Source organism: Durio zibethinus, chromosome 4 (assembly GCF_047325235.1).
Source record: "Durio zibethinus cultivar Kanyao isolate XHJ-2024 chromosome 4, ASM4732523v1, whole genome shotgun sequence".
NCBI lineage: Eukaryota > Viridiplantae > Streptophyta > Magnoliopsida > Malvales > Malvaceae > Durio > Durio zibethinus.
In genome coordinates, this window is record NC_143165.1 from 7,908,035 (window position 1) to 7,925,627 (window position 17,593).

The 17,593-nt window shown below is 31.4% G+C and overlaps 2 protein-coding genes across 6 annotated transcripts; one reads left to right on the forward strand and one right to left on the reverse strand.

The window, feature by feature from the left end:
• Positions 1-548: 548 nt before the first annotated feature.
• Positions 549-1,867, reverse strand: LOC111288787 (receptor like protein 24-like). The gene is given in 3 exon segments (XM_089759356.1): positions 549-899; positions 902-1,445; positions 1,447-1,867. Coding segments are annotated over 3 exon segments (1,266 nt in total). The 5' UTR covers positions 1,846-1,867; the 3' UTR covers positions 549-576.
• A 1,997-nt stretch (positions 1,868-3,864) lies between these two features.
• LOC111288629 (putative leucine-rich repeat receptor-like serine/threonine-protein kinase At3g14840) lies at positions 3,865-14,712 on the forward strand. Of its 5 annotated transcripts, none has more exons than XM_089759348.1 (24): positions 3,869-4,093; positions 4,199-4,373; positions 5,243-5,314; positions 5,423-5,491; positions 5,860-5,931; positions 6,055-6,126; positions 8,702-8,773; positions 8,888-8,962; positions 9,079-9,147; positions 9,248-9,319; positions 9,417-9,488; positions 9,979-10,050; positions 10,469-10,534; positions 10,819-10,875; positions 10,996-11,031; positions 11,145-11,188; positions 11,537-11,919; positions 12,086-12,284; positions 12,401-12,547; positions 12,743-12,861; positions 12,980-13,190; positions 13,342-13,579; positions 13,793-13,943; positions 14,141-14,280. In XM_089759348.1, exons 1-24 carry the CDS (start codon positions 4,000-4,002, stop codon positions 14,156-14,158), a joined length of 2,655 nt encoding a protein of 884 aa, XP_089615474.1. In that variant the 5' UTR covers positions 3,869-3,999; the 3' UTR covers positions 14,159-14,280. The 5 variants fall into 5 exon arrangements, with proteins under 5 accessions (XP_022735328.1, XP_089615475.1, XP_089615474.1 ...); XM_022879592.2 differs by having other exon boundaries at positions 3,875-4,093; positions 14,159-14,712; XM_022879593.2 differs by lacking the exon at positions 13,793-13,943 and having other exon boundaries at positions 3,865-4,093; positions 14,159-14,299.
• Positions 14,713-17,593: the final 2,881 nt, after the last annotated feature.

A 17,593-nucleotide genomic window follows, 5' to 3' on the forward strand; every position in this document is an offset into this window, starting at 1 on the left:
AAGTCTGTGAATTAGTCTGAAGAAAAAGAGGGGATTTATCATATTGATATCTGGGGGGTACTTTTGGCGTGCTTCAATGTTAATCTAGGTCCTGTTTCTATTTGGAAGAACACCATGCATTTTAATAAAAGTTTCATACAGGAGTTTCATCTTTGCCTTGTTACCTGCCCAAGTTATTCATCAGACCAAGGCTTGTGTTACAGATCCTAAATTTGAGCATTAATATTGAAGCTAACATAGTGCTGAAGAAAATGTTGGAGAATATATGCTACACAGCACGTATAGTTCAATATATCGAAGTCTAAAATACATACCATAACCCAAAATCTTATGAATAGGATACGAATACTACAACTGAAATTGGTGATGACAATCCACCAGGCTTGAAAAACTGTTTGTGGAAGAAATTAACTTCCCTTCAGAGTATCCTTATTGCAAGAGGCACACAACCAAACTGGAAACATTTGTTAAAACTTGTCAGAGAAAATTTGAGAAAGGTATGGTAATAAAAAAACAGCAGTTACTTTATTAGAAGTATTGTAACTCACCTAAGACTAAGAGCATTAATCAGCTGAATTATTTTCTTCCTCCACTTCTCTGTATTTTCCTTCCAAAATATTTTTGTTGACAGAGCTCAATGATCTTAATGAACCACCATGGTTTTCCAGTTGTGAATACAATGTATCCCGTGCTCAATCCAAACACCAGGCTACATCCATACCCCATCAGTATAGAAAATTTCCAATTCAGTGCATCGTCTCTATCAGTTTTTGTTGGAGGCTGTTTCTGATCATTATTACCGCAGCTTTTTGATAAAGGGAATCCATATAAATCCAAGTTCCCACTGTAGGAATCATTTGTGAAAGTATCAAACTGTTTGCCTCCAGGAATGGGCCCGTAAGATTATTCTGAGAAAGGTTTAACACCGCTAAGAATCCAAGATTTTTTAACGCTTGCGGAATTCTTCCTTGAAGCTTGTTTGATGAGAGATCTAATGACTCGAGCATTGACAAATTGCCAAAGGATGATGGGATTGGACCTGTTAAACCATTGTGAGAGAGGTTTAGGACAACAAGTGAATGAAGTTGTCCAAGTATTTCAGGAATCTGCCCGTCGAATCGATTATTTGAAAAATCAATAACCATTAAAATGGTTAAAAGTTTCAGGAACTGCCTCTCCAGCCCTTTTGTTGTAAGTAATAGAGAACACTCATAATACACTTGATATTCATCAGAATACAGATATCCCATATACTCACCTTTCCTTTCAGACCCATTGATCATAGCATACAAATTTTCAAAAATCTTGATTGGCGAGCTGCCATGGAAGTCATTTTGAGAGAGGTCAATGATCCGCATATTAGAGAAGGAAGATGCAACTACTTCAGGATTGACAATGTGACCATACAATCTATTGGACCGCAAGACAAGAACATGTAGATCCTTTCAATTTTCCTAACCAGCTAGGAAAGGTGTCATTTAAGTCATTGTTCCCGAGATCAAGAATTTCTAAGTCCAAGCAATTAACCAAAGATTGTGGTATTGGCCCTTCAACTTGGTTGCTGTCGATACGGAAACTTTTCAACGAACAGCTTTTAGGAAATATTCCAGCTGGTATTACACCATGAAAATTATTCATAAATAGATCCATGACTGACAGAGAATGACTTAAATTTCCAAGACATTCAGGAATAATTCCATCCAAATTATTCTTAGACAGGTCGAGATCTTCCAGGGAGCTCATATTGCAAATTGAGGAGCCAGGGATTTCTCCAACTAAGTAATTCTCAGTTACGCCGAACGAAGGTAATGAAGGTGGCAGAGTTGGAAGCCGTCCTTGGACCATATTTAAGTAGAGTTCAGGAGCTTGAATATTCTTAAAGAAGTAGTTGCTTTATAAATATGCAAATAAATTAAATAAAATATTTTTGATGTAACTCATGTTATTTGCAAGAAAAATGTTTGTCTTTGCACAATTGGAACTCACTCCATAACATGACTCCACCAGGTATACCAATGTCACAAAAACGAATTGAATTACAAAGTTCTAATGAATTTAAAAAAAAAAAAATTTAAGGAATAGAGATTTGAGTCTTACTTTTACAAGGAAATGAAATTTAAATCTTGCTTTTGAATAAAAAACGAATATACATAAATTATTGAGTCAAGTATTGGATTTAAAAATTCTAATGATTTGAGTATAAACTCATGTGAAAACTAGTGATTGGAGCCAAATTACTAAACTTTCTCTCTTTACTCAAACTTTTGTTTGCATGTTTATGTGCATTTTTTACCACACTAAAATTTGGTTTTTAGTTTCTTACTTTTAAACATCTAAAATTATTAAATTTTCTATATTTAATATGAATTTTTCAATTTTCTTGTATATGTTGATATTAGATATATTCAAGAATCAAGTTATCTATCAAAACTTGAAGATCCGTTTAAGTTTTGAGAGAGTTTAGATAAAAAAATTAAAACCCATTTAACAGATTTAGATACAATTTTTAAATCCGTTTAAATTTCGAACTATGTCTTAAACAAAAAATTTAAAATCTAAGACTGACCCAACCTGAATTCACATATATATATTTTTTATTTTTATATATACATGAATTATATATAAGTTAATCGACATATATATAAACTAAAAATAAAAATTATATATATTTTATTAAACTTAATTTTTATTTTTATTTTTTTTATATATGTAAATTGAATATAATCCCATTAAACTTAATTTAATCACTTTTTTTAATTTTTTATTATATAAGTTAAATTTAATGGATGAGTTTGAGATTTATTTTTATAATTTAGGCTTGACTTAAAAAAATTTTTAATACCCAAAATTTCAAAATAGACTAGATCTGAACAAATATATAAACAATTAATATCAAGCATTTCTAACTCGAATTCAGTCGGACTCAACTCATGAACACCTCTAGTTGATATACAAGAAACCAACAAGGATATTAAAAATATTAAAATTATTTTTTCTTAAAACTACACGCCAAATGAATGTAGTTAGTAGGGCATACTATAAATGTCTATGTTAAACAAACGGAATTATATATATATAATTTATATTTGATGTATTGTCAACATATAAATTTTGTACATTGTTAATGAATTGGATGATACAATCTCATTAATAAAGTGAACAAACGATACTATTTTATTAATAAATAAATTTTTTAAAAAATATTTATTTTATATATTTATTTTAAGAGCTAATATTTATTCATTAATAAAATAGTATCATTTAATTTACTGATAATATATAAAATTTATACACTGATAATATATAAAATATAAATTCATATATACATATAATATTATATCAATTTAGATTTCAATATATCTTTTTCTAAATCACTACTGTAATTTAGAGGAGATATTTTAGCATTGTTATTCCATTATTTTCGACATGATTTTTCAAGTCTAGATATGACTCGAAGTAAATATATTTTATTTTTAATAATTAATTTTTATTTAATTTTAATTTAAAAATATATGTAAAAACATAACAAATTAATATTTTATAAGTTTTTACACTTCACTGACAACTATATGTGAACGTTAAATGAAGGACAGTTATCATTCTGTTTCCATCGTTATCTATGGGACCTTACGTCATTAAATTTCACGCTGGATTTTTATTCAACTTGCTACTATGATCACGATTCTAAGGTTGCAAAACATTAAACGAAAGGACTATATCATTCTGTTTCCATCGTCATCTATAATGGGACCTTATGTCATTAAATCTCACGCAGGATTTTTACACAACTTGCTACAATGATCACAAACATAAGTTTCGTTTAAAAGTCATATAGACATCCAAATAATAATAATAATAATAGCATTGACTAGTATTGTCTTAAAAAGTGTTTATTTCCTATACATAATCCAGCTTTCTTCATCTTTTCCTTGTTCCTTTTTATCTGCTATAATCAAGCAAGAAGCTGGTGAATTCCTCTTCAACGTACGACAGTCCAAGATGTTGTTTCCTCGACTTGTTTTTGCTTCAATATTCATTGCCTGTTGCATCACAACTTTTGCATTTGGAGCAGCTACTCTTCCCAATGATGAAGGTACATATTTAAGAAGACAGAACTTGGCTTCATTATTTTTGTTTTCATCCATTTGAATTTTTCTTTTTTTGGTTATTTATAACTGTGTTTACATTATGTGTACAGTGGAAGCTTTGAAAAGTATAAGCAAGAAGCTAGGGAAGAGAAATTGGAACTTTGATGTTGATCCATGCAGTCGAGAGCCTAGTTGGTTTGAGATAGAAAACTCCAAATATTACGATAATAATGTTACCTGTGATTGCTCCTTCTCCAATAACACCATTTGCCATGTCGTTAACATGTAAGCATCTCTCTCTTAAATTAAAATTTTCTCAACGCACTTTATTATTATTCATACTGATCGCATATCCACTAACAGATTATACATATTTTGAATGATTTCATTTTTTAATTATTAGAGATTTAAACAAATCAAACATGAAAAAATTTTGTTAAATTAGTAATATGGTAGATTTATTTTTAAGATTGTTCAGTATTTTTTGTACTGATCACAATCCGTTCACGGATTATATATGTAACGTTCTAATCTCACATCGGGATGTTTTGAGAATATATTATGATATATATATAGAAGCTTAAATCTAAATCTGTTAGACGTTTTTTGTGAGATAAAACAATAAAATTTTTAGGTTAAAGTAGATAATATTTCTTCGATTGGATGCGGGTTTATACAAATGGTATTAAAGTGATCACTAAAATATTTGCGGGAATTAAGTGCTACATGATGAGAGCCACCTCTAGAATTTCAACATCTGGTATAATCCCATGATTTGTGTGTACTTTGTGTTGGGCTTGTCCAACATTTGATATGATTCGATGGATCTGTGTAGAGATCTAAACCCAAATCTATGATGTCTCCAATATCTAGTGTAATCTTGTGATCTGTGTGTGCTTTATGTTGACCTTGCCTAACGTTTGTTGTGATTCAATGCATCTATGTGATGTGATTTGATGAATCTGTTTAGAAATTTAAATCCAAATTTGTGAGGTCACCATAATACATATACGTTGAACATGTACATGAATGAAGCATAAATACCACTATTTTTTCACCCTATCATTTTGTGCCACATCATATTTTTCCACCACTAAATGTTGAATTGAAGTAACTTCAGGTAGCTAACCTTGGTTTTGTTTCTATTGAAACAGACTGCTCAAGTCACAAAATCTGTCAGGTATTCTCCCTGCAGAATTGGTCAGGCTCCCTTTCCTCAAAGAAATGTATGTGCCTTTCCAAACTTCTTTCATGATTAACCTCAATTAACTATATATAATAGTAAATTTACTTTCCTTATCATCACTAATCTAACTTTAACCCTTTTCTTACAGTGATCTCACTCGCAATTACCTTAGTGGCGAAATTCCTTCACAATGGGGTTCTATGCAACTGATCAACATGTATGCTTTCTATTACATATGTGCAGGCACAGCATCATGTATAATGAAAGTTAAAGGAATTCTATTAAATAAAAAATAGGGTCTATATAAATGTGTGGAGGATCAAACTTGCATATTCATATCCATTGAATATATTTGCGAAGATGTGTACTAAAATAATAATAATAATAATAATAATAATAATAATAATAATAATAATAATAATTGAAGCAATAGTTTAAGAACAGAGCATCGAAACATGGGTCACTATAATACTTAGAGTGCATAGTAGATTTTTAAAATACTTTTTAATTGTAGAATCCTTCATATGCAATATCCATGGAGTATATATATGGATCTTGGATGAATTAACATGAGTATTATTGCAGTAGCCTTCTTGGAAATCGTTTAACAGGTTTAATCCCAAAAGAGTTGGCAAATATAAGCACTCTGACCAGCTTGTGAGTTGTTTTCTAGTGATTTTTATAGTATTTCTCATTTCATTATGACAAATTTATCAGAATTATATCGATATGTGTTCTGATATCGCTAGTGAATTAATTCTATTTATGATAAATTTGTAGAGTCCTCGAGGAAAATCGTCTTTCGGGAACTTTGCCTCCAGAGCTTGGGAATCTAACAAACATTGAAAGAATGTGAGACTCTTCCTTTTAAAATTCTTGCATAATTTCACTCATTATTGTTAGTATTTTTTTAATAAACGACAGGGTCCTTTCTTGTACGAACATCTACAATTGCTTGTCATGCTTGGTAGTCAACCAACATAGGAGATATTTTTTGAAATGTGGTTTTATCTACAACAAATGTTTTACAAATATGGGTTAAATCTCTATTGGTAGATATAATATAAACAACAATAATTTATGTTTTCGAGTCATTTATTTAAGTTAATTTTCATTTGAGTCTATTGGTATTAAGATTAAGTTGATATATCAAAGTGTTGATACTTTTAAAATCAAATTAGATTTGAGTAGGGTTTGGCTTCCAACTTGTTAAGTGATATCTTTCAAATCAAGTATAATTAATCCAAGACTCTAATTTTAATGAAAATATTGATGATCAAATGCTATTTTATATATTTGTTGAGGAAAAAAATCGTATCGTCTCAACCACGCAAATATCATATAATTACATAACAATCACAAAACCAAACTTCAAGTTTGGAACCATGTTTTATCAACTAGGTTTTAGGTACTTACATGAATCCTATGCAACATGAAACAAGTTGCGAAATTTAGAAGTAGTGCTAATTAAAGTAGCAGCCCTGACTAAGGTATTGCAATTGCAAAGCAACTAGCAAGCTAGTAACGTTGACGATGGTTTTTGGGAATTATACATCAATTAAAATGGTTAAGAATGGTAATAATTTGAGAGAGAGTATCCACGGTACAATACATTGATTGCATAATAGATGGAGTATAGGAATAACGAGCTTTAAGAATATAACTGTGACGTTCCAATCTCATATAAAAAATTTTGAGTATTTATTATGATATAGAAGTAAAGATTTAAATTTAAATTTGTTGTAAGATAAAATTGTAGGACTTTCAAATCAAAATGGATAACATCTCCCAGATTGAATGTGTGTTCTATAAATGATATTAGAGAAATTACTAGTTGAATGAAAACTAAGTTTTACGTCGTAAAAGCTACTTCTAACCACCTTTAGAATCTTGTGAGAGTTAAGTGTTACACGATGGGGAGCTACTTCTAGAATCCTAATATCTAGTGTGATTCTATGATCTTTTGTGCTCTTTGTATTGGACTTGCCAAATGTTTAGTGTGATGCAGTGGATTTGTGTGTTTTATGTTAAACTTGATAGGAATGTCAAGCTTAGAATTTTAATGTTTGATGTGATTCTGTGATTTGTATGTATTTTATGTTAGGCTTGCTTAATGATTGGTATAATTCGATAGATCTGTATGCTTTATGTTGAGCTTATTGAGATGTTAACCTTTAACAAAAGAGTTTGTGACACTCCAATTTTACGTCGAGAGATTTTCATAATTTACTATGATATATAAATAAAGATTTAAACTCAAATTTGAAAGATATTTTTTATGAGATAAAATCATAAAATTTTAGATTAAAGTGAGTAATTCCTCATAGGTTGATTGCAAATCTCCACAATAAGGGGCAAAAGAAAAAGCTTTTTTGGTTCCATCATTTGTTTTGCCATAGATAAAAATGTTAGTACCAAAAAAAAAGATGGTATTCTTTTCTGTTGCATGATTATATGTTTTAAGCAATGTTTGAATTAATCTTAATTCATCAACGTTTGTCTTTTTAAAATTAAAACAATTTTCTAGCTAGAAATTTCCTTTCCAAGAAAAAAAAAAGAAGAAGAAGAAGAAGAAAACAACAACAACAAATAATGAGGTTAATTTTTAGTACATAAGGAGTGACAACAATCAAATATCTTATCATTTTCATGTAATTAATTAACGTAATCTAATCTCAAGCGTGGGAGGAAGGACAAACGTTTGAAAAGCCGAAGCATCGGCTGTCAGAAACGATTTCGAAAAAAGATGCTTCAAATTGATTGGAGAAAGCCCGAACACTTAAAACGCTTACCTAATAAACATAAAAAGGTTTCATGCAATCGTATTTGTATGTGGTAGCATGAGATTTTGGACTACTTTGTGACATCTTCTCTTGCGTCTTACATTGTGATATACAAGTGTTAAAGATCAAAACTTTCATCTTTATGAGAATTCACAAGAAGAAAAAAAGAACATATCACTTATAATAATTATATTACAATTACCTAATTAAATTGTAGAGTTAGGTTGGGTTTATCAAAATATTATCTGAAATCCACTTTTATAAATGGTGGACCTCACATAATTCTTGATTGTAATTGGATAATTATAGTATTGTAGTCGAAATACTTCCTTAAAAATGTAAATGAACTATTTAAATTATAACCTAGCTAGGTTCAAATTCATATATAGCTTTCCCCTGCTTTCATTTTTAGAGGAAAAAAATTAGCATGACTATGATTTTATATATGTCTTATATTTTAAGACAAAACTAAGGAAAAATTAAAGCAAAAGGGAGAGATGATATATACATAAATAAAGTTTATAAAACAACTTAAATCTCAAAATTCCTATTAGGGCATTATAGATATAATATAATATAATATTCCTCTTGATTTTCTCTTTTATTTATTGGTTCATGACGCATTGTTGTTGCTTGTGTTGCAGGCATCTTAGTTCGAACAATTTTAGTGGAGAATTGCCTGAAACATTTGCTAGGCTCACTACATTAACGGAATTGTAACATTATAATGTTCTTCTTATGTTAAATATCAAAATATTCTTTTATAGTTTTATATGTCAGATCGATTATTATATATTGTGTTAGTTGTGATCATTTTGTTTTCTCAACAGTCGGATTGATGGCAACAACTTCACAGGAAACATTCCCTACTTCATCTTCCAGAATTGGACGAAACTTGAGAAACTGTGAGAGCATTAATTAATATTTGTGACACATTTTGATGGGTAATGTTGATTTCGTCATTAGAAATATGAATTGTGCTTTTTCAATCATTTAACAAACCCAACTTTTGTAATGATAGATACATTCAGGCTAGTGGTTTGAGTGGGCCAATTCCAGCCATTGTTGCTTTGCAAAATTTAACTGACTTGTAAGCATGGATCTTTTAAATTTCATAGATTTCAGCATATGACTCAGGGATATTGTGGTTGTATCCTAATGTTTATGATTTGTTGAAATTCTTTTTACAGGAGAATTAGTGACTTGAATGGAGCTGAAGCATCTTTTCCGCGACTTAGTAATTTGCCTAAATTGAAAAGACTGTGAGTAAAACTCCACCTGTAAAGTGCAGACTAATTCAAGTTCTGTGATTTTTCTTTTTGGAAACTTAAATGGTAGATTCTTTTGATTGTATTACAGGATATTGAGGAGTTGCAATCTCACCGGACCGCTGCCTGATTCTCTTGGGGAATTGACAACAGTAAAGATCTTGTGAGTATAGACTTGTTGTTTCTCCTTAATACAAGAAAACTCTTTCAATTTCAAGATAGTGATGTTCTTTTATTGGAAAATTTTATGTTGTGATGACATGTGAAATGTGTAAGGATCATATTTGAACAAATCATTTTGACTACCTTTATGCAACACAATCAATGCTGCTAGTAGCGTATTGAAAAAGTTATTTGCTCATGGCTTAAATTTAATTCTTTTGCTGCCATAGTTTTTCCTGAAAGATCAAGATCAGAGCAGTAGCCTGCAATTTCCTGCAAGCATATTTGCGTGTGCATTTGAAAGGGCATCAAAAAGTTCATATAGTTTTAAATTTTAACTTGTCGTAGGATGTTATCATGTTTTTTAGCAGTTCCCTTTTACTTTTTCCCCTACGCAGTTGTGAATTTTTATGCATTTTTGTTATGCTTTTATTTTCCTTTTTTTTTTCTCTACCTTGATTATTCAAGTAATTGAGAAAATTTTCTTGCAGAGATGTCAGCTTTAACAGACTCAGAGGAGGAATTCCAGACACACTTTCTTCCCTTAAAGATTTGGATCAATTGTAAGGACATGTCTTTTGGTGTAAACATTCCTTTCCTTCTTTTTTTTTTTGGTACAGTGGACTCAAGGGGATATACCCTTGATTTTGCAATGGCTAGGGTTAGATCCCGAGCCTGCAGGAGTTCTTCCATCCCTAAAGGCCGTAGGTGAACCTTAAGTTTTCTTTACCAAAGAGCAACCACCATTTTTTATGTTGGACAAAGTTTAAGCTGATTCAATGAATATGGTTATCTAATTATCAACAAAGCTTTCATCAATCTAAGAACATGTCTGTCATGCTATATTGATCTTCTCTGTCAGAGGATGGATGACTCTACTTCTTTCATTATCTTCAGATTTTTCATCACAACTGATAAATCTTCCTGATAAGCTATTAAATTTATATCTAATTGCAGTAACTTCATGATTTCTTTTGTCAGGTTTTTAACTGGAAACATGTTTACTGGACCAATACCTCAATGGATACCGGAAACAAACGCAGATATGTAAGATTCTCTTACAAATGTTCAATGACATTATATGCTAAAGGAGCTTGATCACAACTCTTTTTCAATTAACCAAACAAAAATTTGATACTTCAATTTACAAGCTAAAACTTGTAAAAATAAATGCTAGAGCATAAAGTTTAATTTTTATAATCCTGGTTACCTGTCGCTATCGCCTCAAAACAAATTTGACTGCGTCAGGGGAAAGAGATATCAGCTTATTCTACAATTGCAATTGCAATTGAATAAAAAAATGTAATATTACTGAACCATTCTATGTGTAGGGATCTTTCATATAACAACTTCACAAGAAGAGTACAAAACTGTCAACAGAAGCGCTTGTAAGAATGTCATCATCTAAGTTTGTATTTTTTTTTTTTTGTGTGTTTCTCTGTTTTTGTTTGTGAGTGGATCTTTGATATATAATAGCTATGGTTTTTATATTATGTCATTGTCTGTAGGAATTTGTTTGCAAGCACGTCAAGGATCAATAACTCGTAAGTTTTCGAACACAATCATTACACTTTCATTATCTTTCGAGTGACTACCATTTTGCTGGTATAATGCTTGACCATTTTCTGGGACTCGTATATATATTTTTTTTTACCAGAGGAACTGTTTCATGTTCGGAAAGCCCTCAATGTCCAGCAGAACGTATGTCGAAACTTCATATACTTCTTAACCATAAGCTCTCATAATCATAATAGCTTGGTACTGCTTTTCGTATTTTAATATCCCACAGAACTTCTAAACAATATTATGTACTTCTCATATTTTCTCCATAATGCATCAGCTTATATATACTGCATACTTTAGAACATTCTCTCTTTTTCTTTTAAAAATCACTGATCTTCTGCAATTGTTCTAACCTATGTTGCTATGCCAAGTACTTGACTCTTTTGAGATTGAAAATTACTGTCCATTTTTCTTCTTTCTATGTGACCATTTCACTCGGTGTGTTTTCCTCCAATAGTTATTGAACTGCTGTTCCTTGTACCTCAGCTTTGCACTTTCTTTATATAAACTGCGGAGGGAAAGCAGTAGAAGTTAATGGTAACGCTTATGAAGCTGATACTAATATAGCTGGGCCTTCTACATTTGTCCAAAGTGATGCAAATTATTGGGCAATTAGCAGCACTGGTGTTTTCTTGGATGATGATTCAAAAGACGACTTAGTTATCGACCTTCCGAACATTACACAACTTTCTAAGAATGATCGTCAACTATACACAACTGCACGCCTTTCACCTAACTCTTTGACTTACTATGCATTCTGTCTGAAGAATGGAACATACAATGTGAGCCTCCATTTTGCGGAGATACAGTTCACTGATGATAAGTCATTTAGCAGTTTAGGGAGGCGGATGTTTGATGTTTACATTCAGGTACTTTAATTTACTTCTTCTTACCAAGTTCTGATGTTAGAGCAACTTGCAGCATTCCCATTATGATTATGATGTTTACAAAATCACAATAGTCCTTTCGAATAAAGTAACCTTTCGAACATGTTCCCAGATGGAAAGTTCAGTTAAATGGAGTAGATAATTGCAGGGAAAGCGGGAGCTGAATGATTTCAACATTAAGGATGAAGCGGGTGGGGTTGGCAAACCAATTTTAAAAAACTTTACGGCATTTGTGACTGATGGCACTGTAAATATCCGTTTGCAATGGGCTGGAAAAGGCTCTACTTCTATTCCCCGGAGAGGAGTTTACGGTCCTCTTATATCAGCAATATCAATTTTTGATCCTCGTAGGTGTTCGAAACCCCGCATGTTAATGGCTGTCACTTATGCTGAAACATACATATTCAACCAACAATGTCATCTAATCTTAGTAACTAAATTTTATATAATTTTCTTCGACCAGATTATAAACCTCCAAGTGGAAACGGTGGTGGTATCTCTGCAAGCGTGGTGGTTGGAATTGTGGCTGGAGCAACATTTGCTACCTTCCTGATTATGGGTATTCTGTGGTGGAATGGCTGTTTAAGACAGAAGAGTACATTGGAACGAGGTATTTATAAAGAAGTCAATACATTCTGCTACATTCGAATTTCATAAATTTGTGGACAATAGGTATCGATATGGAAAATAATAGGGTACATAGTCAGTATCCATTACCATTGAGGCCTGTCTCTAGACAACAAGAAATGAAGATATTTAGATGCTAATCATAAATGCTTCTCATTTAGCTTAGCTTCTTCTGCAGATCTTAAAGGTATAGAGTTGCAGACCAGTTCCTTTACCTTGAGGCAAATTAAAGCTGCCACAAACAACTTTGATGCTACTAATAAGATTGGTGAAGGTGGTTTTGGTCCTGTTTACAAGGTATCATGTGCAACACACTCGTTCCTCTGATTACTTGCACTCTGACCATCCTTACCGCAGCACTTCCCCAGGTACTTTTGTTATTAATTGAACCAGGTAATATGCTTTTCAAATGCAGGGCATTCTGGCAGATGGCATAGAAATCGCTGTTAAGCAACTATCTGCTAAATCAAGGCAAGGAAACCGTGAGTTTGTGACAGAAATTGGCATGATTTCAGCTCTACAACATCCTCATCTAGTAAAGTTGTATGGATGTTGCATCGAAGGAAATCAATTGCTGCTTATATATGAGTACCTGGAAAACAACAGCCTTGCACGTGCATTGTTTGGTAGATCTCGTCTATATGGTTTACTTTAACTTCCTAGGCATGGCGTGCGACACATACACACACCCAAACACAAGTGAATGCTTGTCCTTAATAAAATATCAAGTGAAGAATGCTAGTTTGTCTGAGCTTCTGTTTATTTGGTTATCAAAAGGCCCAGAAGAATTTCAATTGAAATTAGACTGGCCAACAAGACGGAATATCTGCATTGGCATAGCAAGAGGTTTAGCTTATCTCCATGAAGAATCAAGGTTGAAGGTTGTCCATAGGGACATTAAGGCTACCAATGTGTTGCTCGATAAGAATCTAAACCCCAAAATATCTGATTTTGGTTTGGCCAAGCTTGATGAAGAGGATAATACCCACATCAGCACCCGAATTGCTGGAACTTAGTAAGTCTATCCAGATTGATTGTCAATCTGTTTATTTTCTTCTTTTGTATGCCTTTTTTTTTTCCTCAAATTTCAATGGTTGAATGATAAAAAATTTCCCAGGAGATGTATACAATATTGAAGCAGAGTTAAGAGAGAATTTTCAGTTTCACCCTGACTCCTGACAACCAAAAAAAAAATGCTGTATTTAATTAGTCTTCTTTAACTTCGCAGTGGCTATATGGCCCCTGAATATGCAATGCATGGTCATTTAAGTGACAAAGCAGATGTATATAGTTTTGGGATCGTGGCTCTTGAAATTGTTAGTGGCAGGTGCAACACTAAAGACCGGTGGAAAGAAGAATCTTTCTATCTCCTTGATTGGGTAACTAAGCTCTCATTCTTTCATTGCTTGCTTATCCATGTTGATATGCTAGTAGAACAAAAGGATTGAGTTCCTGAACATACTGTGCTGCATAGTCCTTAAATGAGGGAATGCTTACTCTTCTGAGGTTGCAGTTCACTAGATATATTGATGTTTCATTCCTATATCATGGTAAATGGAGCTCAAGCATTTGTCAGTTTAATTTGTGTTTATAGGCTCATATTCTGAAGGAGAAAGGGAGCTTGTTGGATTTAGTCGATCCAAGGATAGGCTCGGATTTCAACATAGAAGAGGTGATGGTGATGATCGATGTGGCTCTTCTATGCACTAATCCTACTGCAGCAGCTAGGCCTTCTATGTCTTCTGTGGTAAGCGTGCTTGAAGGCAGGGCTGCTGTCGGAGAGTTGATTACAGATTCAAGTGTTTCTACTAAAGAATTGAATCCGGAGGCAATGAAGAAGTTTTATCAGCAAATCGAAGAAAACGATGAAGAAAACGGCCAGACAAAGAGTATGTTAGGAGATGGGCCATGGGCTATTTCTTCTACGTCTGCTTCTGATCTCTATCCAGTCAATTTCACTTCTGGTTATTGGCAGAATAGAGATTCCACAAATTAAGAAAATTGTCATGATTAGCAGTCAGAATACTTCATAACTAGGAATGGTACTACAAATATTTTTCTTGTGTGATGTGAATACTTTGAAGGTCCATTTGTAAAAATTGTTTAGTGTGATGATAAATGATAATTTGTTCTTGGTTATGTTTCAAATTCAGAAAGGGTAGTGAGATAAGACAGCAATAGTATGAATAGGATGAGGATTGCTATAAGCTATAGCACATAGTTAGCAGCTGGTCTCGACCAGTTCTGGGGATTATGGTTGTTAATTTTGGCATACCATGCATTCTTTTCTTTTTTTCTTTTTTGGTTTAACTTCTTGATGCAATATGTTAAAGAATTCTATAGTAGTTTTCTGCCAATTGGGACAAAGAAAAAGAGAAGTCTTGGAACATTTGTTAACACTGGGGGAATATCCTCCAAATAAAACACCAAAAATTCTTTTCTTCCACAGGGGTTTCATTTTGTAACAAGGTCTCAACCTATAAAGAAAAGTCTTATGACTTTTTTTGAAGTAATACGCTAAAAATTCTATAGCTGTTTTGGGCCAAGGGCTAGTGATTCCACATTGCTGGTATTGATAATCTCCATTCACTAACGACCAATTTTTCTTTTCTTTCATTGTAATTAACCGTTGTTATATCTAGTGCAATTGTAAAACCATTGTTATCTTCTTGAATCAAATTTTAGTTCAGTTGATTCATTCATCAGAGGACATCAATATCTCATATACATATACCCATACTCAAATTCCAAGATCCAATTAACAAATTAATTCTGTATTTTAAAATCATATTCTAAATTTGACTTAATAAAATTTGAATACAAACCCAAAAACCTAATTTAACTTCAAACCTAAATCAAATAACAAACTCAAACTAAAATTGCATGAAAGGAATTGAATTAATCACGATTTAGATTAAATCATCTTCAAATGATCTAGTACAAAATGGATATTTACATATAGAGCAGCCAAATTTGAAAAAGTTTGGAAAAAGCGATTTTGAACAACAGAATTGTTGAGGAAAATAATAAATGCAAATTTATTATAGTGTTTTTCCACTTTTTTGGCTGTGGACTCGTTGAATGAATTTTCAAAGGAAGACTTTCTTTGATTTGCAGCCACAGAAATAATTATTGCTCTTTCCTAAAGATAAGATAATCCTAGGTCTTCTTTTTTTATTTATTTTTTTAATTTAAGAAAAACAAGACTTAAATTTTAAAATTTAAAAATAAAAAGTATTCATCAATTAAACTAAATGTTGACAAATTTCTTTTCTTTCTTTTTTCCTATGGAAAATCAATCACCAGCTATGATTGGCTGCTGTTGAAGTGTTTTTGTGGTTTGGATTTAATTAGTTGACTGACTTTTAGACTTAAAATTTTCCAAAGGCTTGGGCTTGATTAGTTCACTGACTTTTCAAACCAGGGAAGATTTAACATTTTCCAAAGGAGGGCTTGGGCTTGTTTAGTTGACTAACTTTTCAAAAGCAGGGAAGACTTAAATTTTTTCAAAGGAGGGCTTGGGCTTAATTAGTTGACTGACTTTTCAACCCAGGGAAGACTTAAATTTTTTCAAAGGATGGCTTGGGCTTAATTAGTTGACTGACTTTTCAACCCAGAGAAGACTTAAAATTTTCCAAAGGAGGGCTTGGGCTTAAGTAATTCACTGACTTTTCAAACCAGGGAAAATTTAACATTTTCCAAAGGAGGGCTTGGGCTTAATTAGTTGACTAACTTTCCAAAAGCAAGGGAAGACTTAAATTTTTCCAAAGGTATACTTCTTTTTAAACAAATATGAATTATGATATCTTTTTTTTTAAATTAAATGTTAAAATTATTTCTTTCAATCTAGTAGTAATTTGATTAACAAATAAATGATTATAAACCCGTTGATCCATATTAATATTTTTACAATTTAAATTTCAAAATTCTCACAAAAATATATATCTTTTGATCTTTGCAAGGTTTGGATATAAAGATTTTTTTCTAGAATTATTATTAGTATCTGGATTACTTTTGCATTTAAATTTTCATTGTATTATATTCTCATTCTATTTTAAAATTTATTATCGGTATCATAAAAGTATAACTAAAATAACATACAATAATTAAATCAAACTTTGAAACAATTTAAAACTCAAATTGAGTATAAATAAATTTTTTACTCATTTTAATTTTTAATTTAATTAAAATAATATTATACATATAATTATAAAAATAAACTAATTTAAGTTAATTTTAATTGATTTTAAAAAATCAATAACTTAAGGCAATTGATGGAGTCTAGATAAACTTCGTCATCACAATTTTCTAAACCTGATGCAATAATGAAAAATCTTGATTAGGAGGTGCAATAGCAGCACAGTGATATATATATATATATATATTTAGATTTGTATAAAGTATTTGATGGATGGATGTTATGGATGTTTTATAGATGGATATTTTTATGATGTTTTATGGATTTTATGAATGTTTTATGATGTATTTTGATGGATGTTATCAGGATTTGATATTTTAATTAATAATAAAATATTTAAATAATTATACATGTTTAAATTGTAATATACAAGTTTCTTAAATAATTACAGATTTTTTGAATAATTATAAATATTTTTATTTAAATTATTGATGAAACTATACTTTTATAGATGGAATTTCATTATTATCAACATAATTTTGATTATTACCAATGGATTATCGATGGATTACTGATGAAAAAAAACCTTTTTGTGATAATTTGCATGCTTATTATCAATGGATCTATCAACAAAAAATTCAATAAGTAAAACCGTTGATAATAACTCCATTAGTAATTATCAATGAAATTTAATGACAAGTTTTTCATCGATAATTATAGACAAATTTCAGCTTTTACTAACGGAATAGTATTAGTGACGTAGTTACCACCGAAGAAATTTTTTCATCGCTAAATTCGTCACTACTGCTATTATCGACGAAATTTCAGTTTTTAATAACAAAAAATTCCATTGATAAACCTCAATTTTTTGATAGTATATGTCGCGCTTAC